Source organism: Scyliorhinus canicula, chromosome 16 (genome assembly GCF_902713615.1).
Source record: "Scyliorhinus canicula chromosome 16, sScyCan1.1, whole genome shotgun sequence".
NCBI lineage: Eukaryota > Metazoa > Chordata > Chondrichthyes > Carcharhiniformes > Scyliorhinidae > Scyliorhinus > Scyliorhinus canicula.
Window position 1 is genome coordinate 137,373,714 of NC_052161.1, and position 20,212 is coordinate 137,393,925.

General features: G+C 45.6%; 1 protein-coding gene across 5 annotated transcripts in view; it reads left to right on the top strand.

Moving 5' to 3' along the window:
- The window catches only part of tmem201 (transmembrane protein 201), a 175,249-nt gene that overhangs the window by 119,574 nt on the left and 35,463 nt on the right, over positions 1-20,212 (top strand). For all 5 annotated transcript variants that reach the window (XR_005457413.1, XM_038773543.1, XM_038773542.1 and 2 more), the window contains exon 8: positions 14,242-14,313. Coding sequence is in view for 4 of the 5 variants with exons in the window: in XM_038773543.1 (XP_038629471.1) it covers positions 14,242-14,313 (72 nt within the window). In the remaining variant the exon portion in view is untranslated. The remainder of the gene's footprint in view (positions 1-14,241; positions 14,314-20,212) is intronic.

Sequence of the window (20,212 nt, forward strand, 5' to 3'; positions counted from 1 at the left end):
AGGGGACATGCGTGGCCCGCCTCCCCACAACTTCCTTGTTCCAGGACAGTGTTTAATCGAGCAGCTTAGCCATGAACTTTGAAAATTTGCCTGAGACCAATAGGGTTAAGTTCAAATGTCAAATAAAGCTTGGAGTCGGACCTGGATCGCAGCATGAGAACTCCGTGCACTCCAGGCTGCCAGCCAACCTCCCAATTAACACTGATGTCCCCAGTTCCACTGGAGAAATGGTACACTCAGTCGCAATAACCATTAGCAGCTTTACAATTTACGTGGGCCACATTAAGCAGAGTTGCCTGTCGGCAAATAATGTTAATTAAAGATTCTTGGAATGTGGAGTGCACTGTCTAACAAGTAGTCCTTTGTTTGGTGTGATGTTAAAATGCTGTTTCCTTTTCCTCATGCACATTCTTTATATGGTCCAATCACTGTGCAGATGCACATTTAAAAAAAATTCTAAGCATCAATGTGATTATTCATTTTAATGACGTACACTGAAGGATAAGTATTGTCCCGAACACTAGAGATAACTGTTATGGACCAGGTTTTAAAAACTCCAAAGTTTATTATGGAGTTCATCTGACCTCTCACCTTTTATGTTGAATTTGGCTGGATGAGCACAAGAGTCTTCACTTGAGGTGTGATTCAACAGTCTTCCTGGACACTTTAATCAAAACAAGCTTTATTCTGAGAACTTAGTTAACATTTATATATAAACAAACAGCAAGAATTTTTATCAAATACAAACATAAAGACACCCCACAGCTACAGTAATCTATGTATAACACTTAATGAATTCCCCCTTAACTGTTCCAATTCAAAAACAAAATCCCATAAACCAAAAAAAAACCCTTTCACGGCACTCTGCATTCTCACTTGAATAAGACTGGCTTTCCCTGAGATTCTGACCCCGTCTCACCAGCTGTAAACCCTTCCACAAAGCATATATTTTAAGTTACCAAAACAACAGGTAGTTACAATCAATGTTTTTTTTTTACTTGAACAGATATTTAAAACAAAAATAGAGAGAAACAGGCCAAAACACTTCTGTTCTCTGTCTGAGTCCACAGCAGCCAAATGTGAAAGCGAAACCAAAACCAGCTCACAGAGCCACAGCACAGCTCCACCCACACAATGACATCACTGAAGCCATGTGATAAGACAAAACCCTTTCTTAAGGGGATACTCCCATGACATCACTCTCTCCCTCTTCAAAATCATAGAACCTTATTTTTTAAAATTCTGTCACAGGAAGCAGGCATCACTAGCTAGGCCAGTGATTTTATTATCCATCCCTAATTGCTCTGGCGAACATAGAAGCAGAGAAAATAGGGTCAGGAGTAGGCCATTCGGCCCTTAAGCCTGCTCCATCATTAAGTATGACCGCGGTTGATCCTCTCACTTGACACCATACTCCTGTGCTCTCTCTATCCCTTCTATACCCCTTGACACCTTCAGAGTCTAGAAATCTACCTAGTTTCTCCCTAAACATATTCAGGTGGCTTGGACTCCACAGCCTTCTGGGAGAGAATTCCATGGTTTCCCCACCCTCTGAGTGAAGTTTCTTCTCATTTCAGCCCTAAATGGCCCACCCTGTATCCCGAGACTAGACCCCTCCCCAGCCAGAGAAAAAAAATCATCCTAGCACCCAGCCGGTCCAGCGCTGTCAGAACTTTATAAGTTTTAATTAGATTCCTCTCCCCCCACATCCCGATTCGTCTAAATCCCAATGAATACAGGCCCAGGCAATGTGTCCTCCTACGACAATCTCGGGAATCAGTCTGGTGAACCTTTGCTGCACTCCCTCTGCGGCAAATATGTTCTTTCAGATCCCAAAGCTGCACACAGTACTCGAGGTGTGGCCTCACCAAGGCCCTGTACAGCTGCAGTGACGGCCATAGATTCCCGACTGTCCAGAAGGAAGCCATTCGGGAGCTAACATTCCAACTCTGGCTGACTAGCTTTGCCAAAGATCATCCAATCTCAAAACGTCAGCTCCCTTCTCTCTCCCCAGATGCTGTTCAACCGGCTGAAATTGTTCAGCATTTTCTGTTTTTGTTGCCGAATCTGCATGCTTGCTTTCGATGACTGGTGTATTAGGGGACCCAGAACCCTTCTTACATCGACATTTTTCAATCTGACGCAATTTAAATAATTCTCTGCCATTATCTTTCTCCGAATGAAGTGGGTAACTTCACCGTTGCCAACATCATAGTGCGTCTGCTGTGTATTTATCCCTCATTCAACTTTGTCGAAATCATCTTGAAGCCTTTTAACATCCTCCTCACCACTCACATTCCCAACAAATTTTGTGTCGTCAGTAAACTTGGAAATATTATTTTTCCTTCTCTCACCCAAATTATTGATGTATATTGTGAATAACTGGGACCCAAGCACAGATTTACTAATCACTGCCTGCCACTTTGATAAAGACCCATTTATTCCTACTCTGTTTCTTGTCTGCTAACCGATTCTTAATCCATGCCAATAAATTACACCCAATCCCATATACCTAAATTTGCACACTAACGTCTCATGTGGGACTTTGTTGAAATTCCAAATACATCACATACACTGCTTCATCCATACCTATTCTACTAGTTGCGCCCTCAATCAAACCCCAGTCGGTTTGTCAAACATGATTTCCCTTTCGTGAATCAGTGTTGACTTTGTCTAATCCCGTTGACATTTTCTAAGTGTCCTGTTTAGCTGTTTAGCACAGTGGGCTGAATCGCTGGCTTTGAAAGCAGACCAAGCAGGCCAGCAGCACGGTTCGATTCCCGTAACAGCCTCCCAAAACAGGCGCCGGAATGTGGCGACTAGGGGCTTTTCACAGTAACTTCATCTGAAGCCTACTCGTGACAATAAGTGATTTTCATTTCATTACATTCCTTTACAATAGACTAGAAGATTTCCCTTACTAGTGTTAGGTTAATTGGTCCGTAATTCCCTCTTCCACCCCCCCCCCCATCCTATTTTAAATATCGAGGTTACATTTGACACCCACTGTCTGCCGGGACTGTTCCAGAACCTGCAGAATTTTGGACGGTGACAACCAACATCTCAATTTCCATGACCACCTACTTTCAGACCGTGGAATGTGGATTATCAGGCCCTGGGGATTTATCAGCATTCAGTCCCATTTCTCCAGCACTTTTTTTTTACTATTAATACTATTTTCCTTTAATTCCTCGCTCACTCGATCCTTGATTCCTTGGCATTTCTGGAAACTACTGGGCGGGATTCTCTGGTCATCGACACGGAAATCGCGTTCGGAGATCGGCCAGAGAATACCCGATCCCGACCAAATCGGGGGCGGCGCTGCTTTCGCGATTCTCCGCCCCCTCCGTGCACCCTATCGATGGCCTCAGGACATTGTCTGAGGCCCACCCCGCACTGCTGCGCCCCCAACCCTCCGTGTTCCCGACGGCGTGGATCGCTCATGGCCTCGCCCATTGGGAACTCGGTGTGGCGGCTGCGGACTCAGTCCAGCGTCGCCACAGTTGAGGGAGGGCCGATCAGCGCGCAGGGGGGACTTTGTCAGGGGCTGGGGGCACTGTTGGGGGTTGTCCGGGGCTCCCAAGGCGGCCAAAGGTGGGCCACTATTTCGCAGGCGGGGTCCGAACGTGATGGGCGCCATGTTGCACGGATCCAGCAATTCTCCGGGCAGTATCGGCAGCTGGAGTTGGGTGCTCTATGTTGCTCGGATGCTAGCCCCCAGCCAAATGGAGGATCGGTATAAGGAACGTATAACTGTTGCAATCCATACATTCAGTCCTTAAATATTAGCCATTGCCTATCCACCATCATGCCTTTTAATGAACTTCCCCTGCAAATCTTAACTCACACCTCACACCTTTGTAGTTTGCTTTGTTTTGATTTCAGACCCCAGTTTCAGATCCGTCTTCACTGTCCATCCTAATGAAGAACTCTATATACCACTGTGCCACCGCGTCTGGTAGGTCTGACCTGTCGGCGGGACAGGACCTACCCAGTGATGGTGGTGCCATGATTCCATGAGTATGACTATAGCAGACAGTTGCTTAACTCATCCGTAAGATAACTCTGCCAATTTTGGCACAAGCCCCCAGGCATTAGTAAGGAGGGCTGTAATGTCAACGGGGCTGAGTTTGTTGTTGTAATTTCCTGTGACTAGGTCAATGGCAGGTGACACAGCTGGTTTCATGCCTTTTTGTAGACTTTGGTAAGGATAAGATACAATTTGAGTGGCTCGCTGGGCCATTTCAGAGGGCAGTGTCGAGTCAACCGCATTGCTGTGATTCCAGTCACCAGCCTGGGAAACCACACAACAGCAAAGAGGTAGGGGTGGACGAGGCTGCCGGTTGGCAAGGTTGAATCTGGGACAAAGATTTTGATGCAGGGACAAAGAATTAAATGGGTGAAGTAGGTAGTTTGCCTGAAGCGCCAACTCCATTGGCAACAGCCTGGCGGGTGACACTACATATAATTTAATTGTCAGATATTTGCTGTAATAATAAACACTGATTATGCATTTGCACCAGTTTGTGTGTATTATTGTTCCACCTAATGTTACTTGACTTTATACCTGAAGCCTTTGTTAACCCTTTTTTAATTAGTATTTGCTGGTTCTGTAGTTCAGTGATTACTTTGAATTATGGAGCGTTTTAGTCTGGAATTGTAATTACAGTGCGAAAATTACAGAATTGCTTTCTACGTTCGTATTTGAACGCTCAAGTGTCAACAAAGGGATAAAAATAGCTTTGGGTCAGGGTGGGGGCTTTGTTGTCTGGGTTTTTTGCGTGGGTATTTTTAAGAAGGGCTTTAGATTTTCAGGACATTAATTTTTTTTTCAAAAAGCCATCTCAAGGTGTGCGAACCATTTTTTAAGTTCAAAGGTCAATCGTTCATAAAACACGCCCTGTTTAAATCTTATTTTTGTGGATCACCCGGAGGCAGCAGCCACGAGGGGAAAATAGCGCCGTGCGTGTGTAGAGTGGAGCTCCCTGTTTATTTTTGGCATTTGGTTAGCAAAGTTGTTGCATCGTCGATGGCGCATAATATCATGCCGTCATTCCAAAGGAGGGTTGTATTGAAACGTTAACTCTGTTTCTCCCTTCACAGATGCTACCAGACCTGCTGAGTTTATCCAGCATTTTCTGTTTGTATTGTGCTATCATTTGTTGAGTCAATAGGCTGGGGATGGGGGGGGGGGGGGGGGTCGTCGTCAATGTAAAGGGATGATGTGGAGATGCCGGCGTTGGACTGGGGTGAGCACAGTAAGAAGTTGGACTTTAACCTGGTGTTGTAAGACTTCTTACTATGTAAAGGGAGCGCAGGCTGCTCTCCACTACATTATTCCATCATTGTCTCCAACTAACAGTGCTACAGCAAGTGTCTTAAGCTTATGTGACACCTTTTATTACCATAAAATATGCCAAGGTGTTTCACAGGAGCGTTACCAGACAAGATTTGCGACCAGGCCGCAGAAGGAATTGTTGGGGCGGGTCAGTAAAAGCTTGGTCAGTGAGATCAGTTTGGAGGACCTTCTTAGAGGCAAGAGAGGAAAAGAGGCTGATGAAGGGGATTCCGGAGTTTACAGCCTAGGCAAAGCCAACCAAGATGGAGAGATTATAGTCAGGGATGCAGAAGTGCTGATATCTCGCAGCGTTGTGGGGCTGGAGGATAGAGAGGAGTGTGGGTCACGGAGGAATTTGAAAGCAAGAATGCGAAATCTCAAAACAAGAACAGGGGTGATGGTTGAATGGGACCTGGTGCCTGTTAGGGTATGGAGTTTTGGATGGGCTGAAGTTTATGGAGGATGGGAGCATTGGAATAGGAGTAATAGTATTTGCTTTTCTTAAACGTCACAACATGTTTTCTACATCAAAGGTGCTGTATACATTCTGTTACTGTTTATCCACAAGCCGACAAAGCTAGGGGAACCTTGATGGTTGATTTTAGAAACGTTTAGCAAGTTACTTTGGGCTTGTCACTGTCTGGGAGTCAATGGCATGGACTTAGAATCTCTCTATTAACCCATCCATCAAATGGGAGATGGTTAAAGAGTTAAATACGAGCACTTTGTCTCCCACAAGCCCTCCCGTCGAGCCCCCTGGCAGGCGGGAGTTGGCCACCCTGCCCCACTCGATCAGCCAGGGCCTGGGCCATCCCAGTGATCTCTGGCCCCGGCCTCCCGCTACTGCTATCCATGCCGGTCGGATTGTCCATCTGGGCAGCTACCAAGCATTAAATCCACACGGTCCCGCCATTTAAGTCTGGCAGGTACTCTGCATTCCCGTTCTTGCAGAGTTCTTTGCTCGTTTTCCACCTCCCTGAGGTTTTTTTCCCCCTTGCACAAGAAAAGACTGGCCATGGTGTGGAATATATATATTTTTTTAAAAGGCGTCCAACTACCAACAAGTTATGTGCCGATGACACCTACAGCACAGGCTTTCTATTTTGTTTAAAGCTCGCATTTCCTTTTTTTTAGTCTTTAAGAATGAACTTGAGGGATGTGTGAAAACAGATGGTGAACATACTCCTTGATTTCTCAGCTGAAAGTCGTACCTTGCATTTGCATTAGCCCATTGAGGGGAGAGAGAGGAGGGAAGAAACCAGTCTTGCTTGATAAATGTTGGTGTGCGGGCGATAGTCGAAGACAAGCAGTTGACCCTGGAAAGATTTATGATTTGAGGCTGACAGCCTCGCATGAGTTCAAGTTTGTCCGGCAGGCTGCACTCGGTTGTCGCCCCTATTTTCTTGAAGACCTGTCAGGTGCCGATGGTGATAAATGGAGTAGAGAGTTGGAGAACAAAAGCTGTTGACATGCCTCTGATCAATACACCACACAAAGCCAGGTGAAATGTGCATGCGTTTCTCAGAAGGGGGGGTCAGCAGAAATTGCTGATGATCTGACCTGAAAGGATCATCTTCCCTCATTGTGTCTCACTTGAAAGGCAAACAATGGTCATGTTAAAAGGAACAGTCAATTAATTTGTTCTTTTTGTATCCTTTTCACCGTGCAGCTGGGCTCAGGCGGCGGTGTTTAAGCTGGGGGTCTCCAGGAATGGGGGGGGCCAGCTTTGTTGAGTTTCGATGAGGACGGTGTTTGCTTGCAGCATGAATCTCGGTGTTTATCGCTTTTCGTGCCTTTTGTCTTCCGGCCTCGCGGTTCACTCAGATTATTCATGTCTGATAAGAATCATCCTCCGCGCTACCACCTCGCCGCTTCCCCTCTGCAAGCCAAGTGGAATAATAATAATAACCTTTATTACTATCACAAGTAGGCTTACAGTAACACTGTAATGAAGTTACTGTGAAAATCCCCTCGTCGCCACATTTCGGCGCCTGTTCGGGTACACAGAGGGAGAATTCAGAATGTCCAATTCACCTAACAAGCACGTCTTTCGGGACTCGTGGGAGGAAACCAGAGCACCCGGAGGAAACCCACGCAGACACGGGGAGAACGTGCAGACGCCACACACACAGTGTGGTGGAATTGAACCTGCGACCCTGGAGCTGTGAAGCAACGGTGCTAACCACTGTGCCGAATAATATCAGAAAGCATAGTCATTTCCCTTCCTCTGCTTCCCGCCCCTACCCAAATCCAGAGTGAGACCAGAAAAAGCTTGTATACCAGTGGGGGTTTCCCGGCTTGAGTGCTCCCCCTCCACCTCACCCATGATATTACGGGGATCCTGAGTTTAAACATCGGGATGTCAATTTGCAATAATGTATATTTCATTATCACACCTTTACACCTGTGTGTCCCCTGTGTTGGACTGTCCATTGATACCGATGTGAATCACAACAGATCCCCCAGGACATGCGCCTGGCGAACAAAACCCTCTGGAGGTGCACAGTTAGGTACAGCCTCTAGGGTGGGGAAAGGGCCATGCCCTGGCACTTGCCCCCCCCCCCCCCCCCCCCCCCCCCCGCAATCTTTCAAGAGCCTAAGTTGCTAGCGGGGCGGGCCCATTCAGAGGCACCAGGCCGGCATGACATGGTGCGACCCCTCCCTTACTTAAGGGTCAAATTATAAGGCGGGAAAAGCCAGGAGTGCAGGCGGCAGATTAGACTCCTCTTCCTGCCGACCTGACATTTGCCGAAAAATGGCAACAATTCTGCCCAAATTTTCAGTGTCCCTGAATTAGTTGGAAAACATTGTGTATGATGTCGGGGGGGGGGGGGAAGTTATTTCAGTGAATGGAAGTGCATGTTGGGTACAGATCTGTGGTGAATTCGGTTACCTTCATACTGAGAGAGTTTAATTAATCGGAATATTTTCTTATATTTTTCTGATGTATATGTAGAGTGATAACGGCAGTTTGATATTCAGGTGATTAAACCAATTAATTTTGTCAGGTGTAGTGGTGGTGTGTTTTACTAATGAGCCTCCACTATATTTGTCAATCGGGCATTTGGCCTTCAGTGCTCGGTATCTGTTCTGGTCGCACACTGAAGATTTTTTCAATTTTCCATTGGCCGTCAAGAATTCTCATCTGCTGTGGTTTTTGGGGATGTTTGAAGCCAGGGATCCGTCATGTCCCGGTCCCGGTGGTGGTGGTGACTTCCTGTGAGCTCCGTCTGGCTTTCCAAACTTCGTCAGGGTGGAGGACGTTTTGTCGAAGGTTATGCTTGTGGCTCCGAAAGGCTTTCTGCGAGTTGAGGTGGGTGTTGAGGAAGGCTGTCCAGCCCGGATGGAGGGTGGAGGCATGTTCACCCCCCCCCTGTTTGCTCAACATCCTGAAAAGTCGCAACACTGTGGTGAGTGGCGGGATGTTCAACAGCATGGGGCGACCCTCTTGTTGGATTCAACTGGTGGCTTCTGGCGATACACCACATTGCAGAGTTCAGTTGTATGTCATGCACAGGATAGCTAATTAGAATTTATAATCATCTTTATTGTTGTCACAAGTAGGCTTACATTAACACTGCAATGAAGTTACTGTGAAAAGCCCCTAGTCGCCACATTCCGGCGCCTGTTCGGAGGCACAGAGGGAGAATTCAGAATGTGCGATTCACCTAACAAGCACGACTTGTGGGAAGAAACCGGAGCACCCGGAGGAAACCCAGGCAGACACAGGGAGAATGTGCAGACTCCGCACAGACCCAAGCCGGGAATCGAACTTGAAACCCTGGCGCTGTGAAGCAACAATGCTGACCACTGTGCTATCATGCCGCCCAAAATGTCTCTGAATTGCTTGTGTTTTTTCAAAACCAGCCGCTTTTTGTGGTTGTGTAAAAATGATTGTCAAATCATCTTTCCCCTCCTCGCCAGAAGTACAATGACCAGGTCATTGGGGCCTCACGGTAGCATGGTGGTTAGCATCAATGCTTCACAGCTCCAGGGTCCCAGGTTCGATTCCCGGCTGGGTCACTGTCTGTGTGGAGTCTGCACGTCCTCCCCGTGTGTGCGTGGGTTTCCTCCGGGTGCTCCGGTTTCCTCCCACAGTCCAAAGATGTGCGGGGTTAGGTGGATTGGCCATGCTAAATTGCCCGTAGTGTAAGGTTAATGGGGGGATTGTTGGGTTACGGGTATACGGGTTACGTGGGTTTAAGTAGGGTGATCATTGCTCGGCACAACATCGAGGGCCGAAGGGCCTGTTCTGTGCTGTACTGTTCTATGTTCTATGTTCTATGTCAGTTCATACGTGCGATACTCTGCTGTTGCAACATATATTTTAAGTCGTTTTCAAATTCAGAGCTAACTGGGATAAATATCTACAAACCTCTTTCCAACCATTATCTTCTCAAACTGTTCCATCGTTCACATTTTTCTCCATTAATGTATTCTCTGCTTTTAACTACTTCCTATGTGTGTGGGGCAACAGGGTTCACTGACTATGTGAGGAAAGCGATTAATCTGTTCTCGGAGATCTTTGGGGGGGGGGGGGGGGGGGGGGGCGATGGTGGGGGGGGGAACAGCCTAAAGGTCCTGGTACTACATTCAACACAGACTCCGCTCACACCTGCACATGAAGAAATACGCAGAGTATCGCACTAGTTTGACATATTTAGTGCTCCTATTAGCCCGAACATTCAACCCTAGATGCTTTAAGAGATTGAGTCTTTGACCTCTGACCTGCAGGTGTTGGGGATCATTGTTTCCCCCTGTTTTGTGACGGCATGACGGTTCCTGCGGATTACCTGCCGCATTCATTTTTCTGCCAGCAGTGCCCAACACCTGAAAGGAACATGAACAAAGTTATGGTGCAAGGAATGTGAAAAATGCTTTGCTTTAATTCCAGGGGAAACATGTTGTTACTCAGAACAATGTGAGAGGTTCTATTATATCAGATATTTGATGTAGACATCATTGGCAGTACTCTGCAGTTTATCCTACAGTTACTTGACCATCCTATGTCACACAGTGAGGAAAGAAAACTTCCTTTTATCACCTCTCATGGTCTATACATGTCTTTGAAGTGATCTGTCAGAAGCACGGCAGATCAAAGGGCTGAGCAATAGTTAGCGCAGTAGGTCAGCAATGCTCCACTTCACCATTAAAATCGACAACTTTCAGACATGAGGGGATTCCTGCTTTTGTTTAATTAGATCAAATCTATAGTTTATTGATGATTCGGACGTCTTTTGCGATTTACGAACATAACTGAGCTATCCGGTATTTTGTAAGGGGCAATGCGCAAAGTGGGAATTTAGCGCATTAAAGATGTTTTGAGTTGGGACGACTTTGAAATAAGCGTAAAGTGCCTCAATAACTATTACTTTCATTATTTAGTAACTGCGGAATCAGTTACACGCTCCTGATTGAAAGTGAATCTGTGAGTGTTGGAAATGTGCGGCCTGTCTGCTGGTATCTGATTGCTCTTTGGTGATCTGTTAACCAAACTTCATACATTTACACAACAGTTTTGTTTAAGCCACAATTCCTCCTTGCTCCTGAATATACTAAACAATGCCAGCGTCTCTAGCCAAAGGTAAGGTGCTCCTTAATTCTCTGCTCTAACTCTGCAACTTTACCAAAATGAATTGTTTCCATGTTTTGATATTATAAACAGGCTCTTCTGTCTTGGGAAGTGCGATTGGGGAGGGGCTGTAGCAACAGGGGTACAAAGCATATTTTGTTTTAAAAGGAAAGGTGAGACAGTGCTTGGGAATAATTTCCGGTTTTAACTTCTACATTGTTTGCTAGATGCAGACAATCTTGTGGGGAGAATTAAAAACTGCTGATGTATCCTCTGCATTAAACGTCAAATTGTCGTAGGCACATTCTTGAGTGCATCCCTTCTGTTGAACCACATCTGATCCTTGGCTTTAACAGATTAACAGCATGCAGAAAGCAAGAAAGTTGCTCTAAGCCTTTATCAAACACTGGGTAGGCCTCAGCCAGAGTATTGTGCTCAATTCTGGGCACCTCTTTAGGAAGGAAGTCAAAAACGTAAAGAGAGAGCGTGTGGCAGAGATTTCCTAGAATAATTCCATGCTGATGGATTTCGGTTATGTGGAGAGATTGAAGAACCTGGGGTTGTTCTCCTTGAAGCTTAAGAGGAAATTTGATAGAGGTATTCCAAATTATGAAGGATTTTGATAGTGTAAGTAAGGGGAAACTGTTTCCATTGGCAGAAGGGCCAATAACTAGATGACACTGAATTAAGGCAATTGGCAAATGAACCCCAAAGTGCGGTGGATGCAGGAACAGTGAGTAAATTTATGGAGGAGTTAGACGGATTTTTAAAAATTTAATTTTTTAAATAGATTTTAAATAACCCAGAGCCAGGATCGAACCTGGGACCTCGGCACCGTGAGGCAGCGGTGCTTGCCACTGTGCTGCCCGAGTTAGACGGATTTTTAATTGGTAATGGGTTGAAGGGTTATGGAGAACGGGCAGGACGGCGGAGTTGAGGCCAGGATGGGATCAGCCATCATCACATTGAGGGTGTTAGGCTCGGGAGGCTAAATTGCCGACTCTCGCTCCGAGGCCACGTGTTCGAGGGAGGAGATGCTCTGGCTGATTTCGCAATCCAGCTCTTGGTCTGTAACATTGTAGGTAGCAGATGAGGCACATATCAGCCATGATAGAATGGCGGAGCAGACTAAATGGGCTGAATGGCGTAATTCGGCTTCCATATTTTATGAGCTTATGATGTGAGAAAATATTTTTTTGCTTGGATTTGTTTGCAAGGATAATCCAGGGAACTACAGGTCGGTGAGCCTTGCGTCAGTGGTAGGGAAATTACTGGAGAGAATTCTTCGATACAGGATCTACTCCCATTTGGAAGCAAATGGGCGTATTAGTGAGAGGCAGCATGGGGAGGTCGTGTCTCACTAACTTGATAAGTTTTTCGAAGAGGTCACAAAGATGATTGATGCAGGTAGGGCAGTGGATGTTGTCTATATGGACTTCAGCAAGGCCTTTGACAAGGTCCCTCATGGTAGACTGGTACAAAAGGTGAAATCACACGAGATCAGGGGTGAGCTGGCAAGGTGGATACAGAACTGGCTAGGTCATAGAAGGCAGACAGTAGCAATGGAAGGGTGCTTTTCTAATTGGAGGGCTGTGACTAGTGGTGTTCCGCAGGGATCAGTGCTGGGACCTTTGCTGTTCGTAGTATATATAAATGATTTGGAGGAAAATGTAACTGGTCTGATTAGTATGTCTGCAGACGACACAAAGGTAGGTGGAATTGCGGATAGCGATGAGGACTGTCAGGGGATACAGCAGGATTTAGATTGTTTGGAGACTTGGGTGGAGAGATGGCAGATGGAGTTTAATCCGGACAAATGTGAGGTAATGCATTTTGGAAGGTCTAATGCAGGTAGGGAATATACAGTGAATGGTAGAACCCTCAAGAGTATTGAAAGTCAGAGAGCTAGGTGTACAGGTCCACAGGTCACTGAAAGGGGCAACACAGGTGGAGAAGTTAGTTAAGAAGGCATACGGCATGCTTGCCTTCATTGGCCGGGACATTGAGTATAAGAATTGGCAAGTCATGTTGCAGCTATATAGAACCTTAGTTAGGCCACACTTGGAGTATAGTGTTCAATTCTGGTCACCACACTACCAAAAGGATGTGGAGGCTTTAGAGAGGGGGCAGAAGAGATTTACCAGGATGTTGCCTGGTATGGAGGGCATTAGCTATGATGAGAGGTTTGTTCTCACTGGAACGAAGGAGGTTGAGGGGCGACCTGATAGAGGTCTTAAAAAATTATGAGGGGCATAGACAGAGTGGATAGTCAGAGGCTTTTCCCCAGGGTAGAGGGGTCAATTACTAGGGGGCATATGTTTAAGGTACGAGGGGCAAGGTTTAGAGGAGATGTACGAGGCAAGTTTTTTTACACCGAGGGTAGTGGGTGCCTGGAACTTGCTGCCGGAAGAGGTGGAAGCAGGGATGATAGTGACATTTAAGGGGCATCTTGACAAATACATGAATAGGATGGGAATAGAGGGATACGGACCCAGGAAGTGTAGAAGATTTTAGTTTAGTCGGGCAGCATGGTCGGCACAGGCTTGGAGGGCCGAAGGGCCTGTTCCTGTGCTGTACTTTTCTTTGTTCTTTGTTCTCACAATGACCTCTTGTGGTTTAGGATTCTTTGCCTGAAAGGGTGGCGGAAACAGATTCAATAGATTTAATAGTGACATTCAAAAGAGAATTCGGGAAATACTTGAAGGGAAATAATTCTACGGAGAAAGAGCAAGGGAATGAAACTAATCAGATAGCTGTAACAGAGATCTGGCATACGCACAATGGATCAAATTGCTTCCTTCTGTGCTCTATCATTCTCCGATCCTATGACCGCAGTCTAAAATATAATCCCTATAGTAATAGAATTCCTGCTAATATATTGTAATATGTGATAAAATGAATCCTTAAGGGTAAACTGTCTTGGGTCTATTTCTTTTGAGCAGCACTGACACATCGAGTATTGCTGTAATGCTCAAGTTATTTGACAGATCATTACTTGTCAGATGAATTGCTATCTTCATCACTCTCATCGGTCATTCGTGTACCAACATGTTAACTTGACAAAAGTAGAGGATTAGTGCTTATCTCTACCTATCTGTCAGTGCACTGTGTGCTTCTGTGAGCTATATCAGCTGAACATGTCTATAATTGATACAGATTACAGTTGCAATGTGAACTTTGGGAACGATTTATTTTATTATCGTCTCCTGAATTATTTCCCAAGTTTTTCTGCTCCGACAGCAATATCAATATTCATGCAGCCCAAATTGCGGGTGTTTCAAGTGAATCCCGATGGTTGGAAACTAAAGTTTATGTTCATGTTCTTTAACAGATTCTGGCTATTTGTTCAGTGGGAGCCGCCCGCCATCCCAAACAACAATGGGCAAGGATTCACCTCCTTCAGGTATGTTTATTTGTAACAGCAAAACATCTTTCAAATCGCTATGAATGTACTTGAGTTCAAATGAAGCTCTGCTGGGACTGGATTATATCTGGGTCCCCGAGGGTTAAATTGCAAGACACAAACGTAAAGTTAAGGAGTGATTTGATTGAAGTTTTCAAGTTTTTACAGGAAACCGGGTAAATTGGGGAAAATGGTTTATGCTGGTAAGGGAGTCTAGGACTTGAGGACATTCTGTAAACATGAGAGCCAAACTGTTCAAGAATGAAATTCGGAAACACAAAGGATAGTAGACATTTGGAACTCTCTCCCACAAATGGCAGCACGGTAGCATTGTGGTTAGCACAATTGCTTCACAGCTCCAGGGTCCCAGGTTCGATTCCCGGTTTGGGTCACTGTCTGTGCGGAGTCTGCACGTTCTCCCCGTGTGTGTGTGGGTTTCTTCCGGGTGTTCCGGTTTCCTCCCACAGTCCAAAGATGTGCAGGTTAGGTGGATTGGCCATGCTAAATTGCCCTTGGTATCCAAAATTGCCCTTAGTGTTGGGTGGGGTTGCTGAGGTATGGGGACAGGGTGGAGGTGTGGACCTTGGGTAGGGTGCTCTTTCCAAGAGCCGGTGCAGACTCGATGGGCCAAATGGCCTCCTTCTGCACTGTAAATTCTATGATTGATCAATTATAAGCCTGAGATTGACTGAGAGAGTTTTGTTAGCCAGAGGACACATCAATGGCAGGCATGTTTGACATAGTACATACAGTGCAGAAGGAGGCCATTCGGCCCATCGAGTCTGCACCGACCCACTTAAGCCCTCACTTCCACCCCATCCCTGTAATCCAATAACCCCATCTAACCTTTTGGACACCAAGGGCAATTTATCAAGGCCAATCCACCTAACCGGAGCACCCGGAGGAAACCCACGCAGACACGGGGAGAACGTGCAGACTCCACACAGACAGTGACCCAGCGGGGAATCGAACTTGGGACCCTGGTGCTGTGAAGCCTCACAGTGCTAGCCACTTGTGCTACCGTGCTGCCCAAATGTGGAATTGAATCACAGATCCGTCATTATTTGACTGGTGAGAGGTTGAATGACCTCCCCCAATTGGCAGAGAATAATGTGGTATGCTTCTAATGAGGGCAGATTGCAAACTTACTATATCATCAACTAATTACTTCTCAGCCCGTAATGTATCAGAATCGGGGAGTTTGAGATTTTTGCATTTAAAAGCCCTGTACGCAGCATTTACTCTGGGGAGAGCATTGTCTTTGAGCCAGTGAAATATGTTCACGTTACTAAAGCATAAATTCCATTATCTTGGTGACAGAGTTGTGCATCCAGCTTTTCTAACTAAAACAGCTCGAATATAAAAGTAGCTCACACCACACGATATGATTCAGAAATCAAATGCTTATTCTGATGGATCAAAATTCAGTGCAGTAAAGCGGTTGGGCATTATCTTTGCTCCTTGATGGTACATTCACTTTTGAGGCAATAAGATCCCAAGGCGCTATTCAAAGAAGAACAGGAGAATATCCTGGCCAACATTCATCTCTCAAACTACACTATCACTACTGTTTAATTGGTCTCATTCGCTGTTTTGGGACCATGAGGAGCCTACATTGGCTGCCATATGTGTACACAAAACAATAACTGCTCTTAACTTACTGTGTCGCGTTTTGGGATGTCCTGGGGGTATGATGGTGTTAAATCATTGCAAAAGCAAAATACTATGGATGCTGAAAATCTGAATTAAGGACGGAATACAGTGGAAACACGAGTCAGGCAATGCTAAGCATCTCCAGCATATTCTGTGTCTTCCTTCATATAACGCTAATTTGGTCATCAAATATATCACATTTGAAATAAAACACTGTTGCAGATATACAATCTGAATAAGTTCTGTGAAATAGGCCAATGTATAAATTGCTAAACATAAGAAATAGGAGCAGGAGAAGTTCATTCTGCCCTGCAAACCTGCTCTGCCATTTAATACTCAATATTTTATTATTGTCACAAGTTGGCCGATATTAACACTGCAATGAAGTTACTGTGAAAGCCCCTAGTCGCCACATTCCGCCGCCTGTTCGGGTACACGGAGGGAGAATTCAGAATGTCCAATTCACCTAACAAGCACGTCTTTTGGGACTTGTGGGAGGAAACCGGAGCATCCGGAGGAAACCCACGCAGACACGGGGAGAACATGCAGACTCCACACAGACAGTGACCCAAGCTGGGAATCGAAGCCGGGACCCTGGTGCTGTGAAGCAACAGTGCTAACCACTGGGCTACTGTGCCGGGGAAGAACACATTTAAGAAGAACATGATTGATCTTTTACCTTGGCTGCACATTTCCAAATCTGAATATCCCTCAATTTCCATCAAACCCAAAAGTCTTTGATTTCTGACTTGGATACGCTCAACATGCACATGGTTTCTCTTGGTTTGGGAATTTCAACGGTTCACAACCCTTTCGGTAAACAACTCGTCTCAGTCCTAAATGGTCGACTCCTAATCCTGAGACTGTGGCCCCCGATTCTAGACTCCCCAGCCGGGGAAAACATTATCCCAGCATTGGCCCTGTCAAACCTCTTAAGAATTTAATATGTTCCAATGTGAAAGTTTAAGAAATGCCATTCTGCAGTCGCTGGTTTCGGAAAGCCATCTGATACTCGTACTTGATGAAGTAGGTAAAGCAGAGAGGCATAAAACGTTAACTGCATTTGGTCCGGGGTAACATCAATCGCTCCAAGGTTCAGGCTGGAGTGACGGCTTGTAAGATTGGACGAATCCTCCTCACAAAGGTAAACATGGAAATGTTACAATATAAAACCTCGTGGAAAGTTTGGGCTTTTTTTCATATTTGGGAGCCTCCTCTCGATGAAGGCAGGCAGAACTGACAAAGTTCATTATCGCTTTCAAAAGTGCCTGCTTGGCTTTCAACTGACTGAGGAAAGGAGTATTTAAGGACTAGGGCCTCAAACCCGAGAATAAGTTCATAGCCCACCAGGCAGCAGTGATTCACACTCTTCCATTGGCTTCAGAGACTTGGATGGCCACAGCAGGCACCTCAAAGCACCAGGGAAGCACAGTGTATTTGCACGGACCTCCAAATCCAATGGCAGTATCGTTCCCCCCAGCCAACATACCCAGCATCAAGACACTAATCACTCAAACCCATTTCCAGTGGGCAGGGCATGTGGGTCATATGCCTGACTACCAGACTCCCAAAGCAGTTGTTCGACGTGGAACTCAGTCATGGTCGTAGACTACCAAGAGGACAGCAAAAAAGCTTCAGGGATGTCCCTAAAGCATCCCCAAAGAGATCAGCCTCTCTGCCAACTCATTGGAGACCCTGGCTTGTGACCGACCAGAATGGACAAGTTTCATTCGAACACATCGAGAGACTGTTGGGAGCAAACACAAGTGCTGTCAGAGTGTTGGAAAGAACGCAGGAGCCTCCAAACAGCTCATCTAGCACCGCCTGCCTGTCATAGAATCATAGAACTTACAGTGCAGAAGGAGGCCATTCGGCCCATTGAGTCTGCACCTCCCCTTGGAAAGAGCACTCCACTCAAGCCCACGCCGCCACCCTATCCCCGTCACCCAGTAACCCCCCACTTAACCTTTTTTGACACTAAGGGCAATTTAGCGTGGCCAATCCACCTAACCTGCACATCTTTGGACTGTGGGAGGAAACCGGAGCACTGGGAGGAAACCCACGCAGACAGAGGGAGAAACGTGCAGACCCCACACAGACAGTGACCCAAGCCGGGAATCGAACCTGGGACCCTGGAGCAGTGAATCAACTGTGCTAACCACTGTGCTACCATGCCACCCGTGTGGCTGTGTATGCAGATCTCGTGTTTGACTTATCGGCCATCTCTGAACCAGGGTGCAAGCAAGTTACCCTCGACTTCCTGAGAAGAAGGTGACGCTTCTTCTGAAATTTAAACCAATCTCCGAGCACATTGCAGTTTGCACAGGGTTGCGAGGAGTTTAGCCCAAGAAAAGTACTGATTATAGAGCCCACGTTTTTCTAAAAAACCCAGTGCTATTTAGTAGCCCCTCTTTCAATACTGGGTAATTCCTACAAAATATTGAATCTAAGACAAAGCAAAATACCTGAAACCGCCAACATTTGCCTTCCGGTCTTTCATTATTAACCTGCTTCTCAACCCAAAGGATGTGCAGGCTAGGTGGATTGGCCACGCTACATTTCCCCTTAATTGGATAAAAATTAATGGGGTACTCTTAAAAAAAATTTTTTTTTAATGAATTATTAACCTGCTTCTGGGTGAAATAATCTGTCAACTCACCGAAACAAATCAGAAATGCACAGCACTATCAGCCACATAGATAGTAGCAAATGAAACAACATTAACTGCATACCATGTTCCTGCACCAAAGCGGCAAAAATCAATCTAATTTCACCCTTGAGATTTACCCACATTTATAATGGTAGCTAGAACATAGAACATACAGTGCAGAAGGAGACCATTTGGCCCTTCGAGTCTACACCGACCCACTTAAGCCCTCACTTCCACCCTATCCCTGTAACCCCAAAATCCTTCCTAACCTTTTGGACACTAACAGCAATTTAGCATGGCCAATCCACCTAATCTGCACATCTTTGGGCTGTGTATCTAAGGCTACTTTGTGTCTGTTGCATTATATTAGTTTGGTTTAATCGTAGCATTTTCTCAAGATAGGAAGAACTGTGCTTAAGATAAAAAAGCAATTGTTCATGAATATTGAGGAGGAAAACTGAAAACCTCTAAAGCATTCTCTCTCTAACTATTTGGTACTATGTCAGATTCTGTCTTTGTATAAATCAAATCCTCTTATCTGTTCTCTATACATAGAAACATGAAACTAGAAGGAGAAGGCTATTTGGCCCTTCAGGCCTGCTGCGCCAGTCATGATGATCATGGTTGATCGTCCATTCAGTAACCTATTCCCGCTTTCCCCCAATAGCCTTTGATCTCTTTCGCCCCAAGAGCTGTATTTAACTCCTTAAAAAATACAATGTTTTGACCTCAACCACTTTCTGTGGTAGAGAATTCCACTCTCTGGGTGAAAGAGTTTTTCCTCCGCTCAGTCTTAATTGGTCTACCCCGTATCCTCAGGTTTTTGACGCCTGCCGCAAGACTCCCCTGCCACTGGGAACAACCTTCCTGCAATTACCCTGTCTAGTCCTGTTAGAATTTTATAGGTTTCTATGAGATCCCCCCCCCATAATCTTCTAAACCCCAAGCAAATGTAATCCTAATCGACTACCTGCCGCCCAGGAATCAGCCTGGTAAATCTTCGCTGCACTCCCTCCATAGCAAAAACATCCTTCCTCAGATAAGGAGACCAAAACTGTACACAATATTTCAGCTGTTCATGTAAATGCTGTAATTACACCCTCCTATCTGTTGGGGGCAGGAGGGAGGGTGTGGTGTTATGACTCCATCGCCTGTAGGAAGCTCAAATTACAGTGTTTACGTCAGATTGCATTGTCAATGTTGATATAAGAATTTTTAATGGACGAGATTAACGAAACGTGAATGTAGACATAATGCTTTCAGCATGTTGTTGTTGATATTGTTGTTGTTGCAGACCGGGGAGTCAAGACCAAGTGTAGTGTACCGATGGAGAAATGTTAGCAATAATGGAGCAAGCGTACAGATCGAATTCAGTTCCCAAGTTAAAAACTTGTGACACTGTCATTGCACTCTCTCGCCAGTGGTGGCATTATTATTATTATAAACCGGCCTACGTTAATACCGGCAGCTGCGTGTGAATACAACAGATTTTTACCCCTTGCGATGGTAATGCAGTAAGCGGACAGATCTTGTGCATTGTTTTGGAGCTGTTGATGAGCTGGCTGCTAACTTGCATCAAGGTCAAGATGACATGTT